The sequence below is a fragment of the Camellia sinensis genome, chromosome 1, assembly GCF_055761805.1.
Source record: "Camellia sinensis isolate YWXY chromosome 1, ASM5576180v1, whole genome shotgun sequence".
In the NCBI taxonomy this organism is placed as follows: Eukaryota; Viridiplantae; Streptophyta; class Magnoliopsida; order Ericales; family Theaceae; genus Camellia; species Camellia sinensis.
In genome coordinates, this window is record NC_138961.1 from 213,078,435 (window position 1) to 213,095,000 (window position 16,566).

Sequence of the window (16,566 nt, forward strand, 5' to 3'; positions counted from 1 at the left end):
ATAGTTCTACAAATTGTGTTTGGCTTATGAATTTGAGAATTGAACTTTAGTTATATTTTGTGTCTAATAGTTTTTGGATTTTCATTTTCTTTTTTTATTTGTTTATATTTCCCAGTAATCTATCATACATTTCTCTTGCTTGGATTGAGATTTTCAACTTAGAAAATTAGACAGGGCTTATTTTTGATTCGGAAAATTAAGCAGGGTGAACTTTTCAATTATTGAGACATATTAGCAAACACATGGTGTGCATTTGTTGAACATGTAGGTAGGGGTGACAAACACTGTGGTTCAATATTGTGCGACACACTTGTAAATAGTAGCCATCACATTATAGATGTACGAAATCACATATGTACATACCAGGATTTACAACTGCAGGACTATGTAGACACCCCATTTCTGACCCTCCTCAAGACTTGGACGTCACCGTTTGAACACTCGGTGATTATCCATGTTTGTGTTCGTTTGGAGTTCTCGGAGGTCTCGGCTCGCGCGTCTTGCCTCAAGATCTCGGAACATGACTGTTTAGTGTCTAGTTTCACACCAAACACTTGTGTTTTGCCTTTGAGAGGCAGGGTAGGGCTTGTAGACCATCCCCACCCACCACCGGCAGTGGCTAGAGGCCACCGGCTGGTTTTTGCTATATATTGCCGGCCGGCACTATTTGTTGCCGGTCAGCACTATTTAGTGCCGGTCGGCACTACTTTTGGCCAAGATGGCATTTTTGGCCAGCCGACTACTGTGCATCTGCTTTTGCAGATATTTTAAGACAGTTGTCTTGCTTTTGCTCCCCTCCATACACGTGTATGGAGGGATTTCCCTCTTATGAAGCTTGTCTTGTAAGCTTTACAAGACAAAAGCTTCTATATAGAGAAAGGCTCTCCTCTTTGATCTAGGTTAGAGACTTGAAACACTTGGGAGATATTTTGAGAGCTTAGACAGCCATTGTTAGGGTTTGAGTTCTAGGGTTAGGGTTAGATACACATCCTATCTCTCTTTCCCTCTCTTTTGTGCTTTAGGTGTTTTGTGTCTTACTATTGCACATAAACACCTAGTATTTCACCTTTGTCTAGCTATTGAGGTTCTAAGGGACTGATTTTAGTACTTTGGTGTTGGATTCAAGCCAATGAAGGCCATTGGAGCATCATTGTTGAAGAAGGCTTCAAGGGTAAGAATCTCACCCCTTTATTCCCCATTTTTGCATCTTATTTCTACCTGTCTTAAATTCGTTTTTGAGCTTATTGTATAACACAAAAAATTTTTCTTTTTAGGCCCTCTTGATTGTTTATTAAGAGTGTTTTGTGGTTTGAGGGTGTTTGACCCCTCTTAGGCCTTGAAAGGCCTCATTTTGTGCTATTTTGTGCTAGTTTCGGGACTTTGGTGTTTGGGCTTCTTCACCACTGAAATCTTGAGGGATTTCAGTGGTGGAGATGGTGCCTTGAAGTCTCTAAAGGGAGAGGGCCACCCCCTCTCCTTGTTGTCCTTGAAAAGGACATGTTTTGGCCTCTAAAGGGGGCCTATGTTTGAGTGTGTGTTGAGCATGTATAGACTGTTTTTCATGCTTATTTTTCCATAATATAACATGATTTTAAATTGGTTTTGGTACTCCATGCATGCTTAGCATAGTTGCCATGTAATGCCTTGTGATTCCTTAACATGTCTTAGGTCGTGTGCCTTTGTTTCTAGCATGTTTTAGGCTTACATTTGTGAAGATTTTGTGCTTATCTTGACATGTTTTAGGTCTGTCCATAGGTGTTTGGATTGATTTTGGCATGTATCATACAGTCTCTTTGCATTTCGGCTTGTTGGCCTTAAGTATGTGCATGTATAGCATGACATCTTTGCATTGATTTGGTGATTTGGGACCATCCACCATGTCATTTCAGTCCTATTTGCATGCCTATATGTTTACCTTGGATGCATCTTTAATGCCTCATAAGCTTGTGTAGCAATGCTCCATGTTTTGGTGATTATGCATGCCTTTGTTTTTGAGTCATTTGGATGCCATCTAAGTGATTCTCAGGCCTTGTATTAATGTCCCAAAACTCTGTTTTTGGTCAATGAGTTCATGCCATGTTTGGTCTTACTAAGTGTAGTTCAATACTCCATTGGTTTGTTTTGAGCACTTAGGCCATTTGTTGCATGCTTGGCTTGATTTATTACTTGGTTTGGCACCATGTTTTAGCATGATTTTAGAGCTCATGTTGCATGCTAATTGTCCATGAAATCCCTTTGCGAGTGTGCTTGAATGTTGCTTGCTTAATGCTTGAGGTTTGGACCATAACATGTGTATGTGTGCATGTGTGTTTAGCCTTCATTTTTGGGCATTTTGGCTACTGTTTTGGGCCTTATTAGAGCTGCCCAAGTCTTGTATAAGTCTATCTTTACATCCATTTGCATGGTCCCATGTTTGCTTGTATGCTTGCATAAGTTTGTTGCCATGCCATGTTGCATCCTTAGCTTGCATGCCTAGGTTGCATTGCATCTTGCATGCATGCCTTGTTCCTTGACTTGATGATAGGAATTGGGCCTTAGTTTGTTTGATTGGTTTGCATTTCATTTGACATGAAATTTGCATACTTGATTCCTTGGGCCATCATGCATGGAAATGCGTGATTGGTGGTCCGAGAATCGAGGCACATGCCCCTTTGAATCATTACCATGATAAGGGACATGGTTGGTGCATATATGCCTTGAATTGTGCTGCCATGCTTTGTCTTGCCCTCTGTTGCTATGAGTTGCAGGTTCTGCAGACTTTATTTGCCGACCGGCAGTATATATTGCCGACCGGCAGTGAATCACCAGCCGATAGCTTTTGTTTGTGCCGGTGGCCATATCTCACTGCCGGTGGCAATTCCATGCAGCCGGTGATGTCTCCCAGCATCCAAAGAAGCAGTCCTGAGGTTTTGGCAACCTCCAGAGGAGTGAAGAAAGGAAAACAGAGGCAGCTCACGCATGGCGGCGCATTTCCCGAGGCGATTTACTGTTTTCTTAGTTTAATTAAATTTGCTTAGTTGATTAGGCAATTTGTAATATTTAATTAGCTTGCGTAGTTAATTAATTTGTAATATTTATTTGGTCCCTCCGAGTGAGGGCAAATCTGTAATACGTGTGTGTGGGTGGTGTGTATGTCTTCCAATCCTCACTTCTTTCTTCCATTTTATTTACTTGCTTATGATGGTAGATTAGGGCATCTTTAAAATTAGCATACCTTATGCTATGCATGCGTGTATCCATACATTTGTATTACATACATTAGGCTCGGTACATCACGCTAACTGCATCTGTACTTCAATTCACAAATTGAATATGTAGTAGTCGATCGCATTTCACATGCCATGTTTAGGGTTAGCCGAGCCTGCCTAGATTGCATTTTTGCATGTGATGTATTAGCCATTTTTAACATGAACTAGGACATACATGTTTGCTGACTAGTTTACTGTTTTGGCACGGAGTACGATGTAAGTATTTATGCTTTAGCATCCTGCATGCGTGTGAGTGTTGCCATGACAGTATGCTTGCCATGTGGCTAAATGCTTATTTGTTAAACTGATTGAATGCCTGTGGGTGAAGGTTGGATTGTTTGAGTTGGAAGGACTCATTGAAATCCGTGTTTTAGTCTACTTGCGAGTAGCAAATTCCAAAGCGTTTTTCAAAACAAACGGATATGCAATGCTTATTTCCAAATTAGGCAATATAGTCTATACTTGTTTGCTGCGCGCATAACATAGTAACGTTAGGCTAATAATTAGTTTAAGAACACATAACGTTTTCAAAAACGGATATCATGGTTAGTAGATGCCGGTCTTCGGACCGGGCGAAAGTGGGTGCTCATAGCTGACCTTCCCCGATCGTACCCAAGCTCCCGAGCCGAGACAACTCCGGTGACATGTGGCCTTCGGCACCGAGTCAGGGTTTCCTAAATTTCCCCATTTTAAAAATATTTAGGTGGCGACTCTGTATCTGGCAAAGCAGTCCATGTTTGGCACTACTTTTCAAAAATCTGTTTCTCAAAACGATTTGCCGGATTTGGACTCTTCGGTTCAGATTAAGAACCGTGACAAATTTGAGAGTCCTGAGTTGTAGTGACCCCACAAATGAACAGAACGGGAGCTCGTTCCTCCCGGGGCGTTCGGGGACGTCTACAGACTAGAACTTTGGATTCCCAATTTTCACAGTTACAACAGAAAGAACATCGACAGTGATGGAAAGAAGAAGACAACAGTAACTCCGTGGACAAGATATATATATATATATATATCTTGTGAGAAACCCCATGTTTGAAGGGGTAAAATTTGTTTTCTTCTTCATTGTCGGCGTCGTTGAGTTCAATTCCATGTGAGTAAACCCAAATTTGCAACAAAATATGGCAGGGAGGACCTTTGGGAAATAGGCAAACCGAAGATCACTATTTTGGGAAATTTCTAAGAGGAATAGTATTGGAAATGAAGTAGTAGCAGAAAGGAAGTCGGCATTGGTACAGATTGAATGATGGAATTTGTTTGTTTGTGTGTGTGGCTAAGTTGAAGGCCACGTAGCCAGGCCAAATCTGTTTCGCAAACAAATAAGCAATAGACTACAACAGAGGCAGAGGCACCAACGTGACACCATCTATTACACCACTCTTGTTAGAAATGGTTTTGAAGTTTTAGAAAAATCTGATTTTTCCTTAACTTTGGTCTAATTTTTAGGTGGAACCCATGCGCCAAAGCTGGCGGGTCTAAGTGGTAACGCGTTCTATGTCGCGTTGTGATTCACGTGGTATATTTGGTTGCTTAAAACTATTATCGGGTAAATGAGAAATTGAAGCCAAAGTGTGCTCTATGGAAATGGGGTTTTGGTGAAAAATCCTTAAAGGTTTGAATAAAGGCTTATCCCACGTTGGTTTGGTGGGAAGAAATTTATGTGTTTATAAAGTTTGGGATTATAACTTGGGGAGGGCCCCAATGGGCACCCCAAGTTTGTAGAAGGGAGAGATTATGAGCAAAGTGGGCTAGGCCTATTGTACCCAAAAATAAACACGCGTGCGCCATCTGTCTGTCCGGGCGGGCTGGGCTGGGCTGGGTGCATGGTGTGAAGTTGGGTTGAGCTTGTCTAGCCCAATATCTATATTTTTTTGACCAAAAACATTTGAATTTTATTTTATTTTTTGGTAAAATAAAATATGTCCAGAATTCAAACTTTTGGAATTTAAAATTTGAAATTTAAGTCCAAAATAACCTGTCCAGTTTTTCCCACCCGAAAAGATTTAAATTTAAATCAAACAGGTTCATATCTGTTTAACTGTAAACCGAACAGATTTAAATTTAATTCAAACAGGTTCATATCTGTTTTAACTGTAAACCGAACATATTTAAATTTAAATCAAATAGGTTCATATCTGTTTAATTGTAAACCGAACAGAATTAAATTTAAATCAAACAGGTTCATATCTGTTTAAACTGTAAACCGAACAGATTCACATCTATTTAATTCAACTTGAACAGGTACCATACCTGTTGGATTCAAACCAAACAGCCCCATTTTTCTATATAAATAAGCAGTTCCTCACTTGGTTTTTTTACCAATTTTCGTTCTTTTCTGCTGCAATTCATTTCTGCATTTTGCTGCATTAATTCCGTTAATTTTCTGTGAGAAAGAGTGTATACACTAAGTGTGTTCGTTCTATGAAAAATTTGTAATGCTGCAATTTTTCGTTGATTAATCATTTTATCCTGAGAGATAGACGTCCACAATCTGAAAGCACCGTGGAGAGGACGAATATGTCTTAAGGACACAGTGTTAAACACTGGATTTGATCAAAAAATTTGTTTAAGAAATTAATCAAGTAAGTTGTTAATTTATTTTCTGGTTAATTATTTATTTATATCAGATTTTGATTTTGTTTTTCTAATAAAATAAAAATCTGTTCTTATTTATTTATTTTATTTTCTAGTTTGATTTTTGTAATCAAACATTCTCCCTCTTTTCTTTTATTTCTTTTGTTTGTTATTAAGTACACAAACTTAATTTATTCAGAATACAGTGAAGATTGTCCAACAATTCTAACCTTTCATCAAATTTGAGTTTGATAAAAAAATGAGTTCTTTTTTCTATTTCAAGTTGTATTAAATAGGTATTAAATTGAGAATTTTACTTTTTTTTTTCATTAAACTGAGGATAAATGTACCTTTCATTAAATCACAGTTCATTACCGTTGTCGGATGTCCCTCGTATGTTCCCCAATGACTACCTCAAGACAAAAATTTATGAAAAAATTACACTGATTGATCGACCACATCAAGGGGAAAAAAAAAAAAATTTACATTGACCAATCGATTGACTGAACATCCACCAAATCGATCAGTATTTTGATAAAGTTCTAAAATCCCTTATTAAGGCCTCGTTTGGCAAGAGGCTATTTTAGCCAATTAGCCAAAAAGTTACTAAATTAGCCAAAAAGCCAACAACCCATACCAAAAAGTCAAAGATTCTCTTTTCTCTCTACTTTTTGCACATCTTTTCGTAATTAGCCAAAAAGTCATCCCAAACATACAAGTTTTTTTTACCTACCGTTTTAGCCTCCGTTTGGGAAGTGGGTTGGCTTTTTGGCTTTTTGGCTATTTTAGCCTGGACTATTTTAGCCTGGTTTGGGAAGGGCTTTTTGGCTTTTTGGCTTTTTTGGCTTTTTTGTGAGAGAGGATTGTAATGATTATGGATTGGATTTGATGTTTTGTTTTTTGTGGCTAAAATAGCCTATTTTGTTTTTTGTGGCTATTTTAGCCCCAAACCAAGTTCCCAAACAATGCCTTAGCCAAATAGCCAAAAAATTACTAAATTAGCCTGTTCCCAAACGAGACCTAAAGCACATGATATTAAAACAAATTTACTAGGTGTCGTTTGGTAACACTTACGTTTTCAGTTTTCTGTTTATATTTACAAAAATTTCAAAAACTCAAATAAAAACTTGTTTGGTAAAATTTTTGATTTATAAATCAGTGGTCTCAGTTTATAAATTTGGCCAAAAAATGAAAACATAAAAAATGTGTTTCCGTTTTGAGTTTTGAGTTTTTTTTTTTTTTTTACCACCCAACACTAGCTACCATTTTCCACCACTGTCTTCCGTCACCACCACCCACCCCCCACCACCACCTGCCACCACCACTCACCACCCACCACCCACCTGCTACCCATTCGCCACCACCACCCGCCCATCGCCACCACCACTACCACCACCACCACCACCCATACCCACCTGCCATCCACCCGCCACCACCATCCACTACCCGCCACCACCACTCACCACCCACCCGCCACCACCACCACCACCACCACCACCATCACCCACCATCCACTGCCCGCCACCACCACCCACTCGCTACCACCCGCCACCGTCACCACCACCACCCGCCACCACCCGCCATCCGCCACCCACCTGCCGCCACCACCCACTCGCTACCACCCACCACCCGTCACCGTCACCCACCTACCCACCCACCATCACCACCCACCACCCACTCGCTACCACCCACCACCTACCCGCCATCCGCCACCCACCTACCACCACCACCTACCACCACCACCACCACCACCACCCACCACCCACCCACCGCCACCTACCCGCCACCACCACCTACCCGCCACTACCCACCACCCACCCGCTATCTGCCACCCACCTGCCATCGCCACCCACCTGCCAACACCACCCACCACCAGCTACCTGCCACCGTCACCCACCCACACACCGCCACCTACCCGCCACCCACCACCACCCGCCATCCGCCATCCGCCACCTACCTGCCACCACCACCACCGCCACCACTACCACCACCACCCGCCACCGTCACCCACCCACCCATCCACCCGCCATCACCCACCGTTACCACTTTCCACCACCGTCTTCCGTCGCCACTTGCCACCACTTGCCATTTCTCACTCTTTTTTATATTTTTAAATTTTTTTAAACATTTTGTCAATTACCAAACGCGTTTGTAGTTTATGTTTTTCTAAAAATAAACAAAAACTAATTTATAAAATTTTTGTAAATATAAACTGAAAACGTAAACGTTACCAAACTCACCCTAAAATTTAATGGAAAAATTGATACACAATTAGAAATGCACGTATATAATTATTCGAAAATTGTACCAGAGCGCCACTGCACGAATTTCAAATTTAAATATTTAAAGTAACAGCATTCTTCAGCGACCAAGAACGACAAGCGAATGACAATCAACTGGGTCATACAATCATTCTCTACCCTATCATTTGTCCGTCATCTAAACATCTTTCAACCAGCCGTAACTCTTACCCATGATATACGATTATACATGTATGTTGAACACATTTCAGTGTCTGAATGAATGTGAATTCGAAATGAGCAAATCAATGGAGAAGAGGCTTCGCTCGTCGCTGCAATCCTCCGCCGAAGAGTTCCTCTCGTCAGCGACGAAACTAGGGTTTAAGTCCGCAAAACCCTCTCTCAAAACCCTAATTCACAGCCTCAATCCTTCCTCTGAACTCTCTTCTTCACTCCCTCTCTCTCTCCACCACTCCGTTTCTCAATCCATCAATCGCTTCAAGGAATTCTTCAATGGCGACCCTTCCAAGTCTCCGAAATCTCCTCCGACGAAGCGCCTCCGAAGATCTTCGCGACGAGCGAAGAACACTGATGAGTCGAGTTCGAACGATCGCGAAGCTAACAGGCAATGGGTGGTTCAGAAGCTTCAGATTTACTCTTATGTGGCTCTTCTGTGTGTTTCGCATCCGAAGAAGGTGTTTTCGCCCTCCGATTTGTTGCCTGCGGTTCGCGAATTGCACGACAATTTGATTCTTTTCGAGTCGGATTCGGTTTTGCTGTCAGAGATCGCGAGTTTGTGTGAGGAGTGGTGGAAAGGAGAGTTCTTAGGGAGAGAAACCCTAATTTCGCAGTCGTTGCCGGTTTTGGTGTCGAGGTCATTGACATTGAAGAAGAAGGTGGATGTGCATAGAGTGTATGTGCTTCGCGAGGCTTTTACTTTGTTTGATTTCGAAGATGAGAGCATTGAAGATTTGAAGCTTTTGCTTGTAAGGTGTTTGATCGCACCGTTGTATCTGAAGACAGAGGATGGGAGGAAATTCATTGCGTTTATGTTTGGGTTGAGTGGGCAGCTGTTGAAGGAAGCGTTGGCGATGATTCGATCACAGATTCCGTTTGGGAGGAAGTCAATGTTGGAGGCCTATGCGGATATTGTGTTCCGGGCTTGGAAGGTGGTTGAGGGGCCTTTGCGGAACGAAATTGAGAATGGGTTTTTGCAGGGGTTGATTGAGGGTGCTATATATGCTAGCTCAGCTTCATTTGCTGCCTCGATAAGGAAGGTTTTGGGGGGATTTATAAACCAGCGAACCACGGATGGTGTTGAGAAACTTCTCTTTCGTCTTGCTGAGCCTGTCATATTTCGATCACTACAGGTTTTCGAGATTTCTACATAAATTTATTGCCTTTTTAGATAGTAGGCTTGAATTGCGTGGCTCAATATGGTGTCTGCATATGGTTTTTGTTTTCATAGTTGCACACTAGTTGCATTTCCATGATTCCATCACACATACACACAACTTTAATATTTTTGATAACATCGTTTAGAAAATTGTTGCTTTCTATGATTATCTAATTGAGTGCCAAGTACCAACTTATTTTAAATTCAGAATGACATTGATTCATTATTTTTTAAGAATTGATAGAGTGGAGGCATATTCTTGTTTGTGTGAGAGGCTCAGTGGCAGTCAAGTTAACATAACAACTGACTAGCGTGAAGCTTATCTGTCATAAATTATCAAGATATCTATGACCCACCTGATCTTATATGAAACATTCTTGTGAAGAATATTTAGTCTTATTGGTTCAGTAGTGTGTTTTTATATATGGGATTATAGGTACCTGAGATTGGATGGATTGGATGAATGCAATGCATGTGGCATGCATAAGGAACAAAATTTTGTTTACAGTCCTAGTCTAGACAACCAAAACGAAACATTAGTGGAATACCAAAAATCCAATGTTTCTACAGAAATATGCCAAGACACTACAAAACATATCGAAACAATGAGTTGTTTTGGCAACTATTAGGAATATGGTATATCCAATAATGATAATTTACAGAGTTAATTACACTAATGGTCCCCCTAATAAGCGATGGGTTACACTTTAGTCCTCAATCTTTTAATTTTTCCATTTGGTTAACCGGATCATGAATTGAATTGTAAATCGCTCAATTCACTACCAATTCTATTGCATAATAGATTCACCCATCTGTGTATGAATTGTATATTGAATCTTGAGTAGTAAGATTTTGACAACTATGATATATAGTATATTGTTTTCTAGGATTGGTCGTGTCACAACCCAAACCCGCCCCTAGGGTTTAGCGTCGTAATTGGCCAGTAGTTCTTGGATTACCAAAGGCCTCTGAACATGATAACATAAGGTGGGGGCTGCGGAAGCAAATATACAAAATAAACATCGTCCATTGAGTTGTGCAGACATATATGGAACAAAATAATTTTAAATTTTATAAACATACCCAAGACATCACATAGGTACAGTAATTATACGTTGCCCCATGTACAGATAATCAAAAACAAACTGTTCATTAACAAGAGAAACAAAGTGTTGAATGTTCAAAAGACATAGCCACACAACTTGACTTGGTCTGGAACCTCCTCGGGAGGCGCAAAGGGTGGCTGACAAAACAGAATCCCAGGCTATTAACTCTGGGCCTGATCACGTGCCTGGTCACCTGCATACATAATATAAATAGTGAGTGAGAGCCCAGTGAATAATAACAAGGTAAAGGGGTTTTAGCGAATGATGTCCATCACAGAGTTAGAAATCAGAGTTTATATCAGAACAAGGTCTTATGCATATTCAAATTTTCAAATCAGAAATAGGATCATATACATGTTCATGCTCATAATCATATTCATATTTGGATCTTGCATAAAATCATACGTGGTACATCCATTAGCTATCATATCAACTTGGTCCTGAGGCTCACATGTATAGTCCGTACCGACAACCATAAAAGTCCATATCTTATGCGCAAATAGCCATAGTATTGTTACCCCCAGGCAAGGGCCACGTGAATATAGGCCTCGGTATTGTTACCCCCGGATAAGGGCCACGTGAATATAAGCCATAGTATTGTTACCCTTGGGCGAGGGCCACGTGCATATTGGCTACGGTATTGTTACCCTCGGGCAAGGGCCACGTGAACTAAGAATGCCACAAATACATTTTAGAAAAATGGACATTCATTCGTAAAAAATAGCATTTCAGAGAACAGATCGTATCATATCAGTCAGAAAATACTTGTAATTAAACATAGCTTTACAGAGTTATTACTCACAATTAACAAATGGCTCCAAGTAGACGAGTAGAGTAGGTAATTCACTTAACCCGAGGCGCGTGACCTACATTAACACATAACAAATACACATTTGAAACACATGTTGGAATATATTTAATTTATTACGTTCCGTTCTTAGTGTGTTTCTACATTTTACCCTCATTACTATGTCTTAATCTTGGCTTAAGAATGCCTAAGATGCAATGAGGATACTAAAACACATTGGTAAACGCTTGGTCAAATTTCTGAAAATAGGGTCCCCGCTTGAGTGTATATTCTTTTGCTTAAGCGGACATGCAATATGTGAGGGGACGCTCGAGCGCTACTTACCGCGCTCGAGCGTTCTGCAAATTTTGAAAAGTACTGGTTATGTGATTTTCACGCTCGATGAACGCTCGATGGCCGCTCGAGCGTGAGGCTCATGTCCCCGCTCGAGCGCAACTCTCGTAGCTCGAGCGGTCTGTAAAAACATGAAAACTTTTAGGAGCATGTATTTCACACTCGAGCGTACTTCAGGTCACTCGAGTGGAAATCCAAAAATAAAGGTTTCCGCTCGAGCGTAGAATCTCACGCTCGAGCGGAAGTGCAAAATTTGGAATTTTCAAATTGCACTCCCAAGCTGCAAATTCAAATCCAAAGCTATAATTCACATCCTTTTGGGCCCAAAACTTAAGATAACATGTGTAAACTTGTAAAATATGAAGGTGTAAAGATCATTTCATGAAATCAGGGCCCAAAAGTATGTCAATTTCGCAACATTCAACTTGAAATGTAAGAATATGATGTGATCATGTCATGCATGTGTAATTTGAGTTCATAGTTTCCCAAAACATGATCAAATGAAATATTCAACTAAAAAACATGGTGAATTCTTAGTCTACAACCAAAATATGAACATGCATGTGAGGATTCTTATGAAAATAACTTCAAAACTTTATAATATGGACATGCATGCATGATTTGAGTTACAATTCTTTAATCCTAGCCCATTCTCATGTTAGTCCACCTCTTTTAACTTGAATTCTTACAAAAGCTAACTCAATCACACAACTAAGGGTTAGATTCCTTACCTAGGCTTGTCAAGATGAGAGTTAGAAGCTTAATTTTGAGTTCCTAAGTCCAAATTCTTCAATTCTAGTAAATTCTTGCTCAATTCTTCAATCCTCTAGTTGAGATCCATCCTCTCTCTCTCTCTCACGTTGAGTTCATAGATGAGGAAACAAGGGTGTCAAAAATGTGTAGGAGTGATAGAAGTGGCCTTATATAGTCCCACTTAGTGATATTTAATTAATTTGGCTTAAGCTAAGCAAAGTGGCATTAATTAATCTAATTTAATTGTTCCAAATCGAATTTCAATTGAACCTACTATAAAATTCTAAAAATTCTAATTAACATATAAATCAAGTCAATTTTTGAATCGGATGCCGATGAGACCTTCAATTCACAAATCGAAACGAAAACACGAACAGATCTTTCTACGCTAAACAGATATAAGCACAATATTGCACACACACACAAGCAATTTAATTCAGAATTTGTCTTAATTACTGATTAAGCTTATATAACCACGAATTAACGTAAATCAGAGGTCGGGGTTATTACAGGTCGGACTCTTAAACTTCATCAGATTTGAGAGTGTTCATTTATGTTTTTGTTATTTCAACTTGTTAATATTACTGCATAACTTCTGGGCAGGTTGCAAACTCAAATGTTCGTCAAAATGCATTGCATCTACTGCTAGACATGTTCCCCCTTGAAGATCCTGATTGTACAAAGGAGGTTAAAGATACCCTGCTTGATAAACAATTCTTTTTGTTGGAAAGATTACTGATGGATGAATGTCCAGATGTAAGAGTTGTTGCAGTAGAAGGTTCTTGTCGCATTCTTCATTTGTTTTGGGAAATTATTCCTTCTTCTACCATTACAAAGATAATCACCAAAATTTTTGATGATATGACTCATGATCCATGCAATGAGGTCAGGCTTTCCACATTGAATGGCATTATATATTTGCTTGGCAATCCTCAATCTCATGAGATTCTTAAAGTTCTTCTACCAAGATTGGGGCATCTGATTCTGGATCCTGCGATGTCCATACGAGCTGCTCTTATAGATCTCCTTCTTCTTGTAAGGGATATTCGAATTTTCCAGTTTCATAAGGTACAGATTACTCTTGCAAATTAATTTTTTTTAATCTTATACCTACAAGAACTCTTTGTGACATTTCTTTTCCTTGTAGTTGATTTACTTTTCTCTGTTGATTTGCTGCAGGTTGTGCACTTAGACCTATTACTGTCAACACTTGCAAATGATCAACCACTTATTGCTGAGAAAATCACTAAACTTCTGATGCCATCATATTTCCCCTCAAAAGTAACTGTGGAAGAAGCATGTAATCGATGTGTCACACTTATCAAAAGGTCTCCAATGGCTGGGGCAAGGTTTTGTGAATTTGCTCTATCAGAAGGGGCATCTTTGCAGTATCTCATGGAGCTTGTCAAAGTTTTCATCAATTTGGTTGTCTCTCCTAACAAGCTGGATGGAAATCAGATTGATGGCTTACTTGTTGCTGCTGCCTACCTTTGCAATAATCTAGTGACTGAGGCATCTTACAAGGCTACCCTTAAGGAATTGTTGTCTGGTGAAAAGCTGAGGTGCTTGTTTGTTGCTGCAGCTACTAGGCATGCTCAATCTTCTGTTTGTGACATCATTTCCAGCATCTCTCCAGATGATGCTGGCAGTCTTTTTGAAGAATGCATGGCCTTGGTCACAAATTGTTGCGGTTTATCTGAAAACATGGAAATGCAAGGTGAAGTGAGGTCTGCCCACAAGATGATGTTGTCTTGTAATTGGTTTGATGAGATGTTTGAGACTCTGACAAGGCTTTTGCAAAAAACTGCCCACGGATGCCATACCAAATTTGGCACAGAAATAGCAAGGCACAATGTTCCCTCTGCAAAACGAAGGAAAACTAAGTCCTCTATCAAAATTTCAACGAAATGGAAGCATGTCAGTGGGAAAAAGTCTTCCAGTACGGCCACCTCCATATTTGAAGAGGATTATTCAATTGCTTTAGGAATAGCGTGGCAAATAAGAGACTTGCTTACAGATGAAAACACACGGAAAGCAATGTTGGAGTCTCTAATTCTAGAAATTGCATTCTTTGCTTTAAAGACCATTTCTGAAGTCAGCATTGTACAGTGCATGCATTGCAGTTATATGGACACATCTCCAATTTTGGCATACACAGCTCTTACTTTCCATATGTCTCTTCAAAATGTTAGCATAAATGGTACAAACAATCATGGAACCAAGAATAAGGCTCGTCTTGATTCTTCAGGATCATCTTTGGAGGCAAGTGATATTTTCTCCCTTAACTCTTTTGTTGAATAACTTATTCATCATAGTTTAAATATACATGAGGCTTTCCTTGCCACCATTTTTTTTCTGCTTTTTTCCTTTTCAGCCAACTTTGTTGGAGCAAACGATGGATCACCTATTCAACTGTACAAATAAGCTATTTGGAGCTGGTGACGGAGGAAAGTCTGGCAGATTGCCCTCAGGAGCTAAGCAGGATAAGAACAAGACAGCATATCATTGTGGGCGTAAGAAGAGAGAATCTGAAATAAATACCTCTAGCCCTAGTGATGGAGGTCAGTGATGATGGAAGGGTATCTTAAGCACACAAATTCTTGTGAATAAATCCATTTGTTTGAGTGAGTCTTATGCGCTGAAATAAAACAATGCTGAAGCTCAAACAGATTTACTTATTCCTTCCATAGCGTGTGCTGGTTTTGTGGTTGACTTGGTAAACATATACAACCATTGAAAAAAGTTCCATTCTATACTTGGTTACTTAGAATGGACTTGTAAACCAAGTCCATATCTAATCTTATCTTGTTTCTCATCCTGTGGAATATGACCCACCATTAGGTGTTTCTCAGTGGAAGGACTTAGTTGTCCAGCAGTTCCCATCTGAAATTCCAACTTTGCAACTATGACCTAAATTAGAGAACTACAGAGAAATGGGAAGACTGAAAAAAGTTTTGATTTTGGCCAATGAAAATAGCTGGAGTGGTTAATAGAAAAGTTTGTTATGAGTGCACAGAACAGTTTGTTATGATGTTTTACGTCTCTTGGTTTTCCATGCTGATCTGGGAGTTTATAATCAACCCAAATAAGCTTTTTGGGTGTCCACCATGTTTGGCCCCCTTGCAGTTTTTACCAGTAATTTTGTAGTCTTAGTGGATGTCTATGTATAATTGCTTACCTTTAAATCCAAGCCCAGTTTTGAATTGTGGTTTGTTACTTAGTTGGGTTTATTTATCACCTTCATGTAGGACCCACTTTTACTGAACAGAGAAGGATATCTAATACATTGAAGATCCTAACAGCAGTTCTCAAGTTCATAGTTGATGCAACCGCAATGGGTCTCATTTCTAACAGTCAAGAAAAGTGCTTGAAGTTCACACTGAAATATGTGGAATTCATTATGTCTAATTTAAGGCAACATTCCCATGACGAGCTGCAGTTGAAGGAGGAAGATTTGAAAGAAGCATTCATCTGTCTGAAGAGTTCCTTCACCTATGCAGCCAAGCTACTCAATTTAATCCTATCAAGCTCCGATGAAGCTTCACCGCCTCCCCCACAAGCTTATATTCTTGCTAACAGTTTGCTTGATCTAATCATTTCAATTGAATCATGTTTGGGCTCTGGTTATGCATCACGTGTCGTTGCTGCAATGAAGCCATGGCTGCCTGATTTGATTCTGGCATTGGGATCGATGCAGATGCACAAACAGACTTCAGAAGGGAGAGCATCTGAATCTGGTTTTCCATCATGGCCGTCAATTTTAGCAAAGATTGAATTCCGTGAGTCAAGTGAAGTTGGCTCAGATGAGGAGGGTGAGAGAGTTTCAGAACCAGTGGAATTTCCCGCCTTCAAGAAACTTGAGGAAATGCTGGTCATACTGTTGAGAGGAAATACTAAGGTATTAGATGCGGTTGGGGTGATTTTTTTGACCAGTGTGACTGTTGGGCTGGAACGGAAGGACTTTAAACTGGTATTCAGACTCTTGCACTTTGTGTCCATGAAATTGGTCAGACATGAGCTTGGAGAGTGGGGAGAGCTTGACTTGATGTTGGCATCTTTGCACAATATTTACCTTCAAATAGAGAGAGAAGCTGAACTGAGCAGCGAT

General features: G+C 40.0%; 1 protein-coding gene across 1 annotated transcript in view; it reads left to right on the top strand.

Moving 5' to 3' along the window:
• The first annotated feature begins 8,195 nt into the window (after window positions 1–8,195).
• Window positions 8,196–16,566, top strand: part of HEB1 (ARM repeat superfamily protein) — an 8,769-nt gene continuing 398 nt past the window's right edge. The window contains exons 1-5 of the mRNA XM_082894854.1: window positions 8,196–9,432; window positions 13,062–13,526; window positions 13,638–14,720; window positions 14,833–15,019; window positions 15,707–16,566. The exon at window positions 15,707–16,566 is cut by the window's right edge and continues 398 nt beyond it. Of these exons, the coding sequence (XP_082750980.1) occupies window positions 8,296–9,432; window positions 13,062–13,526; window positions 13,638–14,720; window positions 14,833–15,019; window positions 15,707–16,566 (3,732 nt within the window). The 5' untranslated portion in view covers window positions 8,196–8,295. The remainder of the gene's footprint in view (window positions 9,433–13,061; window positions 13,527–13,637; window positions 14,721–14,832; window positions 15,020–15,706) is intronic.